The following is a 13,093-nucleotide window of genomic DNA, read 5'->3' as shown; positions in this document are numbered from 1 at the left end:
CCAATTTTTATCTATTTATTTTTTACATCATCTATTACTGAAAGGTGTAGTCATGTCAATATTGTTTTCAACTTGCTCGCAGTACTGTTTGAATGTGGGCTGAGCCCACGCGTGATGATGGTGGACCTTCGGCTTGGAAACGACACGGGTTGGCGGTGGCACCGGCGGCTTGAACGCCATCTGTGAGCTGTCGTACTGCTCGAACACTTGTATTGGGGTGCTGGAACAACATTAACAATCAATATATTTGTATCAGCTAAGAAAATTGGTTTAACTTAAGATGAAGACTGTACAAAATTCGTTTGCTTAGGCACCTTTGTCTCATTTGTGTTTCAACCGTGAAGCAATTATGTTTGCATGGCTGTGTTTTGGTTTGAAGGATGGAATATGGTAGTGAATTTGCAGGGTAATAACACGAAATAATAAGAGGAATAACACCTGAGTCCTCAGGAACAGCAACACATGGGGGCGAAGCAGTATACTCTGTTGTGACCATGGTCTCATGTCTATAGGTGATGCTTAACACTTTCCATCAGGTGAGCCGTCAGCTTGTTTGTCATTTTAAGTGGCGTAAATCTACGCAATAAACTTAAAAACTAATCCATTTCGTAATTAAAAAACAACTTTTAATTCTAATTATTTACCTCAATTCCACGTTCTAAATTAAGCGTATAAAAGAGAACCGTAGGTACTTTTCTAAATCGATAAAATGTCGATAGGGCCCTGAATGGACGTGTGTCGACCGAAGAGGCGACGTGCTGAACGGTCAAGATAAAAGTAGTAAGAAGTAGTAAGGGCACAGCGACCGTGTGTAGAACGAGCTGATAAGGTTTATATGAGTAAGAAGCGCTATCTCCCGAGGCGAGATTGCGAGGCGAGTGCACTCACAGGTTGCCGAGGCCGGGCGGCGCGGCGTGCGGCAGCAGGCGCGCGGCGAGACGCAGCGCGGGCTGGTGGTGCGCGCGCAGCGCCGCCAGCTCGTGCGCGGCCGCCGCCTGCGCGCCGCAGTGCTCGGCCGACGGCAGCCACGGATCGAAGCGACCCGGGCCAGCGGCCTCGCCCTCCTGCTCGAGGAGCGACGCCACCGGCTTGCTTTGCTATTGTACAACATTTCATTATTGACTACATTCGTTCTTCTAACAGTATCGACCTATTCTTCGAATCTATTGAAAATAGTATGAACCATTCCCACGCCAATCTTTTAAGGTACCATCCAGCATTCTTTTATTTACTTTAAAACATATCGATATCAATGAATACCGAGTAGTACTAGATAACAACTAATATTACAAACTTCTCTCATTTTAATTTTGTATTTAATTTTAAAAAGGAAAATGTAATCTGAGTAAGCAAGTCTCAGAGAGTAATATCTTGTAGTAAAAATTTAATATAGAAATTAAAATGTGACTGTCAAATAACAGCTATTATAAGTCATCATCATGTAGCCTTTAATTGTCCACTGCTGAACATAAACCTCCTGATTGAGGAGGTTTTACCATTTTGGTTTTACCAGTTGCCATGCTTGGTAGGCGAATCGGCAACTGCAGTCAGGCTTTAGAAATGTTTTAGAGGGACGCTGTTGCCCATTCATTGTCCTCACTTAGCCGGCTCTTATGACACCCACATAAAAGGGAATACAATATAATAAGGGGTGGCATATTCTATACTGGGACCACACAGCCATTGTGAATCATACTGCATTGCAATTATTTATGTCTGCTACAGTCACGTTTTAAAATAAAGTCAAATATAATCAAATGTTCAAATAAATTAATAATCAAGATTGATTTATAATATAATCAAGGTCATAAAGCCCTCACTGAATAATAAGTACCTGAGCAAGCCGTTGCAGCAACAGCAGGCAGGCGAGTGCTGCATGCGGCTCCAGCTGCAAGCTGGCGGTGAGCAGTCGCTTAGCGATCGCTAGTAACACATTCGACGAGACGCGCCGCGCACGCGAGCATACTTGCCACACTGCCTCCACTATAATCTTCGCATCTTCATGAGTTGAGCCTAAAAGAACATTTTAGTCTTTTTGTGAGATAAAGGCAAAGGTACCATGCTTATATAGCTATGTTCATGATATCTTCAATTTTAAAATAAAATTCACCTGATAAGAAATTCGTCTTTTACTCGTCGTGTGGATCGTAAAATTTAAAATATATTGTGCGGCGTCAAAACTAAACATTATTAATTACTAGCTGACCCCGTAAACGTTGTTTTACCACTTATTGCGGAATATAAAAATCGCGCTTAAAAAACAGGGGTTGATCGTAAAAGGGTGAAAATTTGAATTTGTATGTATTTTTCAATGATAAATCACATTTAAATAAAACTAAAAAATTTTGTCAAAAAAATAAAAAAAAATTTTTGGGGTGAATTACCCTTATCATTGAGGGGTATAAAAAATAGATGTTGGCCGATTCTCAGACCTACCGAATATGCACACAAAATTTCATGAAAATCGGTAAAGCCGTTTCGGAGGAGTTTGGTAACAAACACCGTGACACGAGAATTTTATATATAAGATATAGCTGTGGTGCATTTCCGGTGGGAAAGTAATCAGCCATCTGATTCAACACCATCTGAATTAGCTTTTTTCATTTTGACCAACCTGCCCCTTCCGGGGTGGAAGGGTATAAATATTACATTCATTACACATTCAGTTTGCATGCAAAATGAATAATAAATGTAATCTTTAATTTTTTTTTTATCAGAAGATGCCACCCTCACGTGAGTAGTAGTAGTACTATCAGATTGTCATGACACATTATTTAATCTTATATAGATAGAGTGTCTCCATACAAATGCTTCGAGAAAAGCGGATCAACTTTTTCATACAATCTTTCGTTATAAATAGTCTTATAAATTCTGCATCTTTTTAATGTGCAAACACTCAATTTATTTATTAAATAATTAAATATAGATACGTAAAAATACATTATGTGCGTAAGTATATAGAAAACACTGATAAAAAAAATTATCGGCTAACTCGAAAATTAGCTGATAAAAAGTTGACCCGTTTTTGAGGGTCGATGCTCTATCTATATAATCCAAGTATTGAATATACTGTTCTGTATTGTGTTATACTGTGGTCACTTACCAGCATGTACGCCTAGCATGTGCTGGTAGAGGTACTGGTGGAAGGTGGCAGGGTCGACGTTGAGTGCGTCGCCAGCGCCCGCGAGGAGGGCCAGCACGGTCCGCACGCACAGCAGCCGCTGCCGAGGACCCACCAGCTCGTCTGCAATCAGCCGCGCCAGGATTGCCACCAAGTCCGAGTAGTACTCCAAGTTGATCACGTGCGTGAACCTGGCCGGATGGAGTTACTAATTAGTATGAAACAAGTGTAATTAGCTTCATAAATAAATCAACTTCATATGTAAAAACACACATACACATACCAGAGGGAGACTTTGTACAAAAGTCGATTGCTTGGGTACCTCTGTCCCATTCCTGTTTCAACCGTGAAGCAGTTGTGTTTGCATGGCTGTGTTTCGGTTTGAAGGGTGGGATATGACAATGAATTTACTGGGTACAGAGGAATAACACCTGAGTCCTCAGGAATGGCAACGCATGGGGGGTATCATGGGCGAAACAGTATACTCTGTTATGTCCATGGTACTGCTCATGTCTATAGGCGACGGTTACCACTTTCCATCAGGTGAGCCGTCAGCTTGTTTGCCATTATAAGTTGTATAAAAAAAAAATCTTACATCTTACAAATATAATAAAATTGTAACTAAACGATGTCTGTACATCAAAATGGGAGATCAAAATGACATGAGAGGTCTTAATATAAACAAACAAAACAAAATTATAATTATTTGAAATTTTGTCTGCTTGTCTATGTCTGTGTTCTGGCATCATACAAGAATTACTACAGCAAATTGGATGCGGTTTAAACATTTGTATTCCTGAATGTCTAACTTAAAATCTGGTGTATGTTCTATCTAGAAGTTATCTATTACATTGGTTTTACTATTGAAATCTAAGCATACGAAGTAGTGGGCAAAATAACATAATTTTTTTTTAATCCTATATATATATATATATATATATATATATATATATATATATATCTCAATAGTTGGCAAACAAGCATACAGTCCACCTGATAGTAAACGGTTACTGTAGTCTATGATTAAAAAAAAATAATAATACCATAGTTTAAAACAAATAGATCTACGAAAAAATCTCTACATCTCCCCACAATAGGCTGCCATATTAAATAATTGCAGAATAGTCAGAAAATATTTAGATATAGATGAGGATGAAGTAGCCACCCGTCATACACAAGCATAACCTTCCATACAGACATACACACTGCAGTTACATGGTCACGTACCCGTAAGTGTAATATATTTACCAGCGCTAAAAGCTGAGAAAAAAAAATATCTTGACTTGGCTAACGAGGTGACCGAAATGTGGGGGATGACGTCCACCGAAATCATTCCAATTGTTATGTCGGTGAACGGTCTTATCGCAACCAGTCTGGAACAACATCTCAGATGGTTGGGATTCCGAGGCGACTCACTCCCGAGAAAGATGCAGAAATCTGTGGCTCTTAGATACTTCTGTCGGGGTTTTTTTTTAATATGCGATAATGAAATAGTAACCCCACCCGCGCTATCGGTATACGCTGATAGGGCACCAGTAAAGGATGACAGACGAGGATGAAACAGGTCAGCCCATTGTGACGAATTCAATAAGAATTGTTCACGATGGTTTCTAGGGGGAACCACGTGGAAGTTGACATGATAGAGCATATTGCTAGCAATAGGGCTGTCAAACTCCATTGCCAACAACCCCCCCCCCCCTTCTTAGTTGCCATCTTCTCTCCTTAAGAGGGGAGATGTGAATTTTGTAAAAATTTCAAAAATAATAATAATGAGGTACTTGGCAAGTCCTTCGAGCGCAGCAGCGAGGAGCGTGGAGTGCGGCGCGTGCTTGAGGACGCGGAAGTAGATGTGGAAGGCGGCGCGGGTCACCTCCGTCATGAGCCGCCGCCGCGCCACCTCGCTCTCCTGCGCCTCCGTCTCCAGCAGCTCGCGTTCCACTTCTTTTAGTTTTTTGGCTCGCTGTAATTTTTGTATCATTTTATATTGGGCTCGTACTACTTAGTCACTTTTTAATTTTTATACAAAGGAATACACTTTGATTTTAACAGAAAAAATCTTACTAATATTATAAAATGTGAGCGAGTTTATTTGTTTATTACTTTATAGTGCATTGGTTGCCTAACCAATCACTATAAAATTTTGTATACACGTACATGTAATGGAGAAGGTCAGAAAACATTCCCGTCACACGGACGAAGGTGCGGGTAAAAGGTTGACATTTTTGTCTAAACGTGGAACAAATATTGACAAGAATTTCACATTTTTAGATTTTTTTTACGAAAGGTTTGCATAATAAGTACAAAACATGCAAAGCTGTCTTTAAAATCCCCAGACATAAAACTAATTTGGGGTTGCATGCTCCAGTCTCGAGGTTAATCAACACGTACAATTCCTGTAACGAGTCCCTCAATCTTGATATATTTCACGACCATCCCAAGTCATTCAAGAGGAAAATTCTAAAAGTTCTCTCGTAATACTACCATAATTTTTCCACAACCAATAATTTTAATTCTGTGTGCACTGTTCTAATAATTGTATATTTTAAGTGTTCTTATGTTTGTTACTTGTATGTTTTTTTTTATTGTTTTGTTGGTGTCAGTATGTAATCGATGACTTAAGAAAATGTTGTGTACATCTGTAATTGGTGTAAATGCAAGATGCAAGCCCTGTATATCAATTAATATTAATGTCTGTATTTACACTGTTGATGTACCATTTAAAAATAAAGAAAAAAAACATTCCAAATAAATCAGCAAATATATTTAAGGTGATGATGATGATCATTACGAATAAACTTTTCTTTAAGTAGAAGATAATTGCATTTGTGCAAAGACAGAGCTCGTTTTTTATTTAAGTTATATTAGTTTCGCAATTTGATTTTCATCCTGCCATGCATTATATTATGCAATTATGATCAATTTGAGATAGTTTATTGATAAAATAAAAATGTTAAAAAAATGATCATTGATGCATTCAATAACCTTTTTCTCCTTCTTAGACAAGTTGACGATTCTCTTCTTGTGCTTCTGCTCCTGCCGCTTTTTGTGCAGCACCTCCGCGTCGGCGTCCATGTCGACGTCGCGTATCCGCAGCGCTAGCAGGCAGCGCAGCGCCGCCGGCTGCAGCCGCTCACCGCGCCGGCGGACCAGCTGATTGATCAGCCGGACTATCTACAAATATTGCAAAAGGTATTAGTTTTTATGAATATGGGAGTTATTAAATTATTAGCGAATAAGATGGGGCCATGTTTTACCTAACTAATGTTTCTACCATTACTATTGTTTGTATATATAATAAGTTAACTACTGTAATCTTTTAGAGGAAACAATAAAAAGTATCTATCTACTGAACGAAGACGGGGCAAGTCGTTAGTATTATATAAGAATTACCGTAAGCGTGATGTCGCCTTTCTTGTCCTCGCCGAAGATAGTGGCGCAGCACTGGGTGACGAGGTCGACGGCGCGCGAGTCGCGGCAGCCCAGGAACGGCACCACGCTCTGCGCGATGTTGGTCGCGTAGTTGAAGTACGGCCGCGCCGCCAGCACGCCGCACATGCAGCGCAGTGACACCAGCGCCAAGCTCACTGACGCCTCGTCCACTTTCCTGCAAGGTTTATACCAGACCATCGTCACTAACTCACCAGGAATTAACCGAGATGGTTTCTAAGTGGAACCACGTGGAGAACGACCTGATTTGAATCGATGACCCTATTGCTACCCATTGTACCTTCAACTGCTAACAATCCGTTCTCCTTTTTTACAGTTATGTAAGCTAAGAAGCTGACAGTCCACTTGTTAGGGAGTAGACACCATTACCCATCAACACTTGCAAGAGAGGTTGCTAATAATTTGCCCCACTTTTAAGACTGTACAATCGTTTACACAAAATACTAGATTTTATTCACGACTTTATATTCACATTGAACGGGATAAAAAGCGAAGCAGTTGTATTTGCATGATTGTGTTTTTGTTAGAAGGCTAGGATATGGCAGTGAATTTACAGGATACAGAGGAATAACACCTGAGTCCTCAGGAATGGCAACGCATGAGCGGTATAATGGGCGAAACAGTATAGTCTGTTATGTCCATGGCACTGCTCATGTCTAATGGCGACGGTTACCACATTCCATCAGGTGGACCGTCAGCTTGTTCGCCATTCTGTGTTGCATAAAGAAAAGTAGTACTCTATAGCCATTTCCATCTTAAATCATATTTAAGATTATTCGCCACTATCTCTTTAAAAAACGATACCTATGTACTGGGAGTACATAGGTGTCGTTTTGTAAATATGTCTTTGCGTATAATTGGAAAGTCCCCTCGAATTCTGGGGTGGTCATAGCATGCATAATAAAATAAAATAGCCCAACACATATCATACAATATGAATATAATGAAAAGCAAGCTGACATCTCTATTCAGAAAATATCATAGAAAGCCCAAATTAAATGGCAAATGACATCTCATACCTAGTGTCCCCTTTCTTCCGGCGCAACACTGTAGCAGCTTTTTCCAGTCGCTGTAAATATCTTTTATAAAATTCCAGCAACTCTTTTTCATATTTGTACAAGGCGAGCGTGTCTTTCTTTACTGAAAATAATACAATTTAATTATTTGAACAATATTTTAGAATTATTTACAAGTTATGTAGAAGTTTTATGCAAGAAGGTAGAAAAGAAGAATTCTATTGAATTTTACTTGAGACGTGAGATGTTATGTAGTTCCATTCACTACTCCTACAATCAACAGGGCTTCCCCATGTCGATCCTATTTTAAGTAGGGTTTCCTTTTGGTAGTCTATGGGAGAAGCCTATGTTCAACAGTGGACAGGTAACGGCTGAGATGATGATGATGGATAAAACTGCCATTTTTCTTTGTAGAATAACAAATATATTGTTGACTATGAAATATGTAGTTGTGGGGTATCTATGAAACATCTTACCGCTTTCCATCAGGTGGGCCATCAGCTTGTTTGCCATTCTAAGTTTTATAAAAAAAAAAAAAAAAAATCTCATAATTTATCAGTGCATTCACAATGCAAGTAGTTTTTTCTGCAGTGTCATACATACATGTATTGTTCCATGTACTCACATTTAACATTGGAATAATCCTGGTGCCGTATGTGGTAGTCTGGTAGGATATCTTTGAACACTTCATATGCGGAGAGCGTAGCCAATTTACGTACTGAATGCAAGTTGAGTGCACCATCCTTAAGCCTCTCTTCCATCAGATACAGTATGGGAAAGAAATTCTTCAACTGAAACATAAAAATTGATATTATTTCACAAAAAAAATATATCAATAAAATTATTATCGATAATTAATTACTATTAATTAATTATTAAATTTGCTAATTAATATATTAAAATTTGCAAATTTAGTTATTTTGATTTAAAAAGTAAAGTACTGAAGCAATTTTGATGAAATTTCTATACAAAGAATCTGAAAATATACCACATACAAGCAAAATATATCTAAATATAAATTAATTTATTATTTTAATAAAAGTGGCAAATTTCTTGTGGAGTAACTGGAGAGCCCCAAACATCAGGTAAAAATTAATAAATTGGAATATATATAAAAAATAACCTTAATTTTTTTTCAGTTTTATTAGGGTTTCATTACAACATTTACTAATATTATAAATGTGAGAGTGAATTTAACATATTAAATGTTAACTTATGCATGCATATGCATCTTAACGAATCAACAATTTTTTACAAAATTTAGTATTTGAGATTAGAAAAGACATATGTTACTTTTATTGTGGTTAATAATCATACCCCAAAGTTACGAGTAATTATTAGTAACAAATATTGTGAAGCAATTTGTTTGAATAATAAATAAAATACTTCATACTTTCTTCTCAGGACTTTCCAGTAGAGATGAACACAATGCACCAATCCTTAGTTTATCATGTTGTAATTTGTCTCTCCTGGCTGCCATCAGTTGAACAGCAGTTACCACTTCATGGTCTGATGACTCATTCTCCTCAGCCGTGCCCTCTAACCCAGAGTCAGAATCCGATTCTTGTGGTTCCACTTCTTTCTGTACTGGTTTTGCTGGCTTTTTCATTTCCTCTTCAGATTCTGATTCTGTGTGTGTGTAATTTTAGAAAGAAAAATGTTTTAAATTTCATATAATTTTTTAGCATAAAAATTACTTGGTACCCTATCTTGTCCTAATATTTATAACAAGGTAAGTTTCTAAAGATGATTCTATGTTTAGATTTTGGCAATAGCTTAAAGATTGAATAGATTTGAATGAAATTTGTACCATATCCTGTGCTTCTTATCATAATGGGTTTAGTTGACTAAACTAAAGTAGTTTCAAAGTACTTACTTTAGTTTTTTTTTTTAAATTATCAACCCCCAAATTAGTCACAACATGTGGTAATATATGAAAAATAAAAAAAAAGAGTATCATTTTTATTTTTGAAAACTATAAAACTATAAATTACACTCGAATTGTCTACTTTATGATGAACTATGAGGGAATTTATGTTTAGCAATGGATAAAAGATGAGAATGATGGTATTTAAATCTGACAATAGCTGATATGACAAGTCTGATAATGTTTTATTGTAAAATTGTTTGTTACAATTTAGTAACAACAATATATCTACCTTCATACTCTTCACTCCGTTCCATTAAACCATGTTTAGTTTTAATTGGCAACAGTGGTCTCATCTTTTTCGGAGGTCTTTCAGATAACTCCTTTTCATATTTATCTTCTATTTCACTATCAGAGTGTACACTCTCTGCTCCGCTGTCACTGCCGGGTGGGATGAATTTTGGCATACGGCCACCCTTATCTTCTCTTTTACGTTTCTTTGATCTGTAAGAAAAGAGAAAAAAATACATACTTATGAAATCCTTAATAAGGTAGTCAGAGGCATTTGTTGTGGTAAACACTGTAAGCCAGAATGATAAATAACTTACCACACAAAATACAAAAGAATGTATATTGGAGAATGCATTACAAAAGCAGTTTTATCTAGCAGTTTGGGACTAGATGGCATTGTGAAATATGTCCAATGATATAAAGATATTACAAAAAAATAAAAACAATAGACAAACCTAGTAAAGAGTACATACAAACAAACTCAAACTTTAATTAAATAACTTACTCATTCTTTATTTTTATATTTTAGTGAAACACCTCCTAAGTACTGCCTAAACTAGGTACAACATAACAATATTGAACCAATTATTATTTATACAATAATAAAGCCTTTATTGCTGAAAGTATTAAATTATTTTTTTTCTTTTAACACTATTTATACTAATCTGCATTTCCAGCTTGTCCTTTGACATAGGCCTCCTGAAGATACCTTATTTAAATATATTAATTTATTAAATCTATTAATTATATAATTAAGATTATTTATATAAATTTGCTTAAAAAAAAAGTTACACTGACCTGTTTACCTCTTCCTTTTCAGGCACATTAGACAACAGTTGTGGCTGTTTCGCAATCCGACTGAGTATGTACTTTTGCTCCTCATCATCTAACATATCTGCCCACTCGTCACCGGATTCTGACTCACTAGCACTGCTATATTCTACAGGCTTCTGTGATGGCGGTTTCTGCTTCTGAACTTTATTTTTGTGCCGCTGCAGTTTTAATTTTCCTTGTTTCTTCATCTTGTTGGTTGTCTGGTTATTCCTTTTCACTTTGCTAATTTTTGGTTTACCTTTTTTCTGCAAATTTAAATTTGTTGGTTAGTTTATTGTTAACTTTCCGAAAATCGTAAAATCTCTACATATATTTCACGTAGTATACTTACAGCCATTTTTTAAATTTAATACAGGATTTTTTATGAATTAAAGAATGTTAGCTATAATTATTACTTTCGTAATAATTAAAATAAAAAGAACGTGGCTTTCACACACAATGTTAAAAAATGTCAAAAAAATAAAAACACAAAAATGACATGTGAAGATTGATGACAATTGAATGAAGTCTAACGTCAAATGAAATCTTGTTTTGTCGTAGATTAAGAATAGTACCAGCGATATGTCAATAAAGAAGATAATGTTGTAATAAATTAAATTAAATTAAATTTTATACACATCTCCATTCATTCTTGCTCGCTGTAACAATTAATTCTTTTCAATATGTAGTTCAGACGTAATGATTACAGCATTTATCTTACTTTCATGCTATTAACTGAGTGTTGGTGTCAGTACTCCTTGAATTAATTTGCTTTTATTAATAATCGAGAGCCATACAATATCTCTGTCATCATCAAACAAAGAAAATATTTTTAATCATATATATTAAATTTCTGAACGCAATCAAACTTTCTAAAGAAAGAATGACGTTAATATGTCAGTAAAGTTTACACATTCCTGTAAAAATTATCTTTTTGAAGACTAGGACAGCATGGTCTCCAACCTTAGCCTGTTCTTTTATTAAGCAAACGGAACAAACGTATATTAAAAAAAAAAAAAAAAAAAAAAAAGTTTACAAGAGCTTCGAAACTTTCAATTCTAGTTTTTCTAGTTTTGAAACTAAATTTCACTAACTTGTTTCCGTTTATTTTCTAATGAATCTTATTCTCCATTATAGAAACCTCTTTCATTAAATTTTGAATCTTCCTACAATGTGTTACATATATAATATCAACTTGTAAACGTTGGTAATTTTCGACAACTTCGCGAAAGATTTGTGATGGTGCCCCAACAGCAACGGAGAAGACGTCGACGAGCAGCGCTTCCGCGTACGACTGAACGGCGTCTGGTCGTGGCGCGTGGGGCTGGAGGCTTTGGTTTTACGATAGCTGGCCAACGTCCTTGTGTGGTGTCCGCTGTAGCTTCCGGAGGGCCCGCAGAACGCGCTGGTCTTCGGGCCGGAGATGCTTTGTTGGCAGTGGACGGTGCGAGTGTAGCAAGAGCTCCTCATGCATCAGTGGCAAGGCTTGTTGCAGCTGCGCCTGGGGCGATATCTCTCAGTGTAGCCCCCAGGGAGTCACCGCCGACCGATACTGAGGACACGGAACCTGATGAGAGGGCTAGAACAAGGAGACGCCATCCACCGCCTAGAAGAAGACCACAGATGGTGCACCATCCTGGTAAGATTTTATTTATTAAAAAAATTGAAAAAGGAGTAATTTTTGTACTTGAAAGACACAAGATTGTGTGTGTTCTTATTAATAATATATATATTATGATTTTTTTAGCAGTAATCTTTTATCCTTAGTTTATAGAGTGTATTTTGCAAAGAAAATTTTTATGTGTGAGTGGGCTGCAGCCACAAATTATATGCTGTGGCATTTCTTCCTCATCATGACAAAATTTGCAAATTGTTTTTGGGTATAAGTCTAGTTGGGCCATAGGCTTGTTTAGTTTGCAGTGTCTAGTGACTGTCCTTGTTAATATACAAATATTAAAATTCTATTATTTATTTAAATAAAACCTATAAAAAGTATTAAATTCTTTTATTACTTTCTTTCAAATGGAAAACACATCAATAACTACTGGTGTATTAGATATTAATTGATCTTGGCTGCTTCACTTGAAAGAATCAGTATTTCAAGTACATGTTAAGTTAGAATATAACTTATCTGTACCAAATTTCAGTCAAATCTGTTCACCATATTCCATGAGATTGAGTAATAAACATACAAACATCTTTATAAACATTTATAATATTAGTAGTTTTGATGTATTTATGAATAAAGCTATTAATATCTAAATTTAGTATTGTTAGCTTTACAGATTAACATATATTTTTTTTTATGCAAGCAAACATTATTCTATAATCTAATACATTAATGATAAAGACATTTGCATGATCTTTATGTAATAAAAAAATAAATAACAATTTTCATATATACATATATAATTATGGTATGGTGGTCTTATTTTATATTTAAATCTAACAATAATTATTTTACTGTTTACAGATGGGTACATAACATAACATAGGTATGTTAAAATGGCTTCAAAATATATGTGCACCTTGTATTTG

At 36.1% G+C, this 13,093-nt stretch overlaps 2 protein-coding genes across 2 annotated transcripts in view; one reads left to right on the top strand and one right to left on the bottom strand.

Moving 5' to 3' along the window:
* On the bottom strand, positions 1-11,052 carry LOC128202039 (nucleolar complex protein 3 homolog). Its single transcript, XM_052900873.1, has 13 exons — positions 10,908-11,052; positions 10,541-10,821; positions 9,744-9,955; positions 8,978-9,213; positions 8,210-8,375; positions 7,588-7,708; positions 6,512-6,725; positions 6,104-6,292; positions 4,900-5,081; positions 3,104-3,312; positions 1,835-2,013; positions 889-1,097; positions 1-220 (listed from the first exon to the last, which is right to left on the bottom strand). Exons 1-13 carry the CDS (start codon positions 10,911-10,913, stop codon positions 28-30), a joined length of 2,397 nt encoding a protein of 798 aa, XP_052756833.1. The 5' UTR covers positions 10,914-11,052; the 3' UTR covers positions 1-27.
* A 536-nt stretch (positions 11,053-11,588) lies between these two features.
* The window catches only part of LOC113522272 (regulator of G-protein signaling loco), a 117,351-nt gene continuing 115,846 nt past the window's right edge, over positions 11,589-13,093 (top strand). The window contains exon 1 of the mRNA XM_052900584.1: positions 11,589-12,194. Within this exon, the coding sequence (XP_052756544.1) occupies positions 11,795-12,194 (400 nt within the window). The 5' untranslated portion in view covers positions 11,589-11,794. The remainder of the gene's footprint in view (positions 12,195-13,093) is intronic.

Source organism: Galleria mellonella, unplaced genomic scaffold (assembly GCF_026898425.1).
Source record: "Galleria mellonella isolate WM207_F2 unplaced genomic scaffold, CSIRO_AGI_GalMel_v1 utg1267, whole genome shotgun sequence".
NCBI classification, from domain to species: domain Eukaryota; kingdom Metazoa; phylum Arthropoda; class Insecta; order Lepidoptera; family Pyralidae; genus Galleria; species Galleria mellonella.
The sequence above is the reverse complement of the archived record's forward strand: the minus strand, read 5'-3'. Positions and strand labels throughout refer to the sequence as shown.

What these genes read in the sequence shown, in the direction of transcription:
- LOC128202039 (XM_052900873.1), bottom strand. An exon ending in GAAAAGGAAGAGGTAAACAG is followed by an intron (nt 9,956 to 10,540) that starts GTCAGTGTAACT and finishes CTTTTCTTACAG; the next exon opens with ATCAAAGAAACGTAAAAGAG. An exon ending in TGGAAAGTCCTGAGAAGAAA is followed by an intron (nt 8,376 to 8,977) that starts GTATGAAGTATT and finishes TTTATGTTTCAG; the next exon opens with TTGAAGAATTTCTTTCCCAT.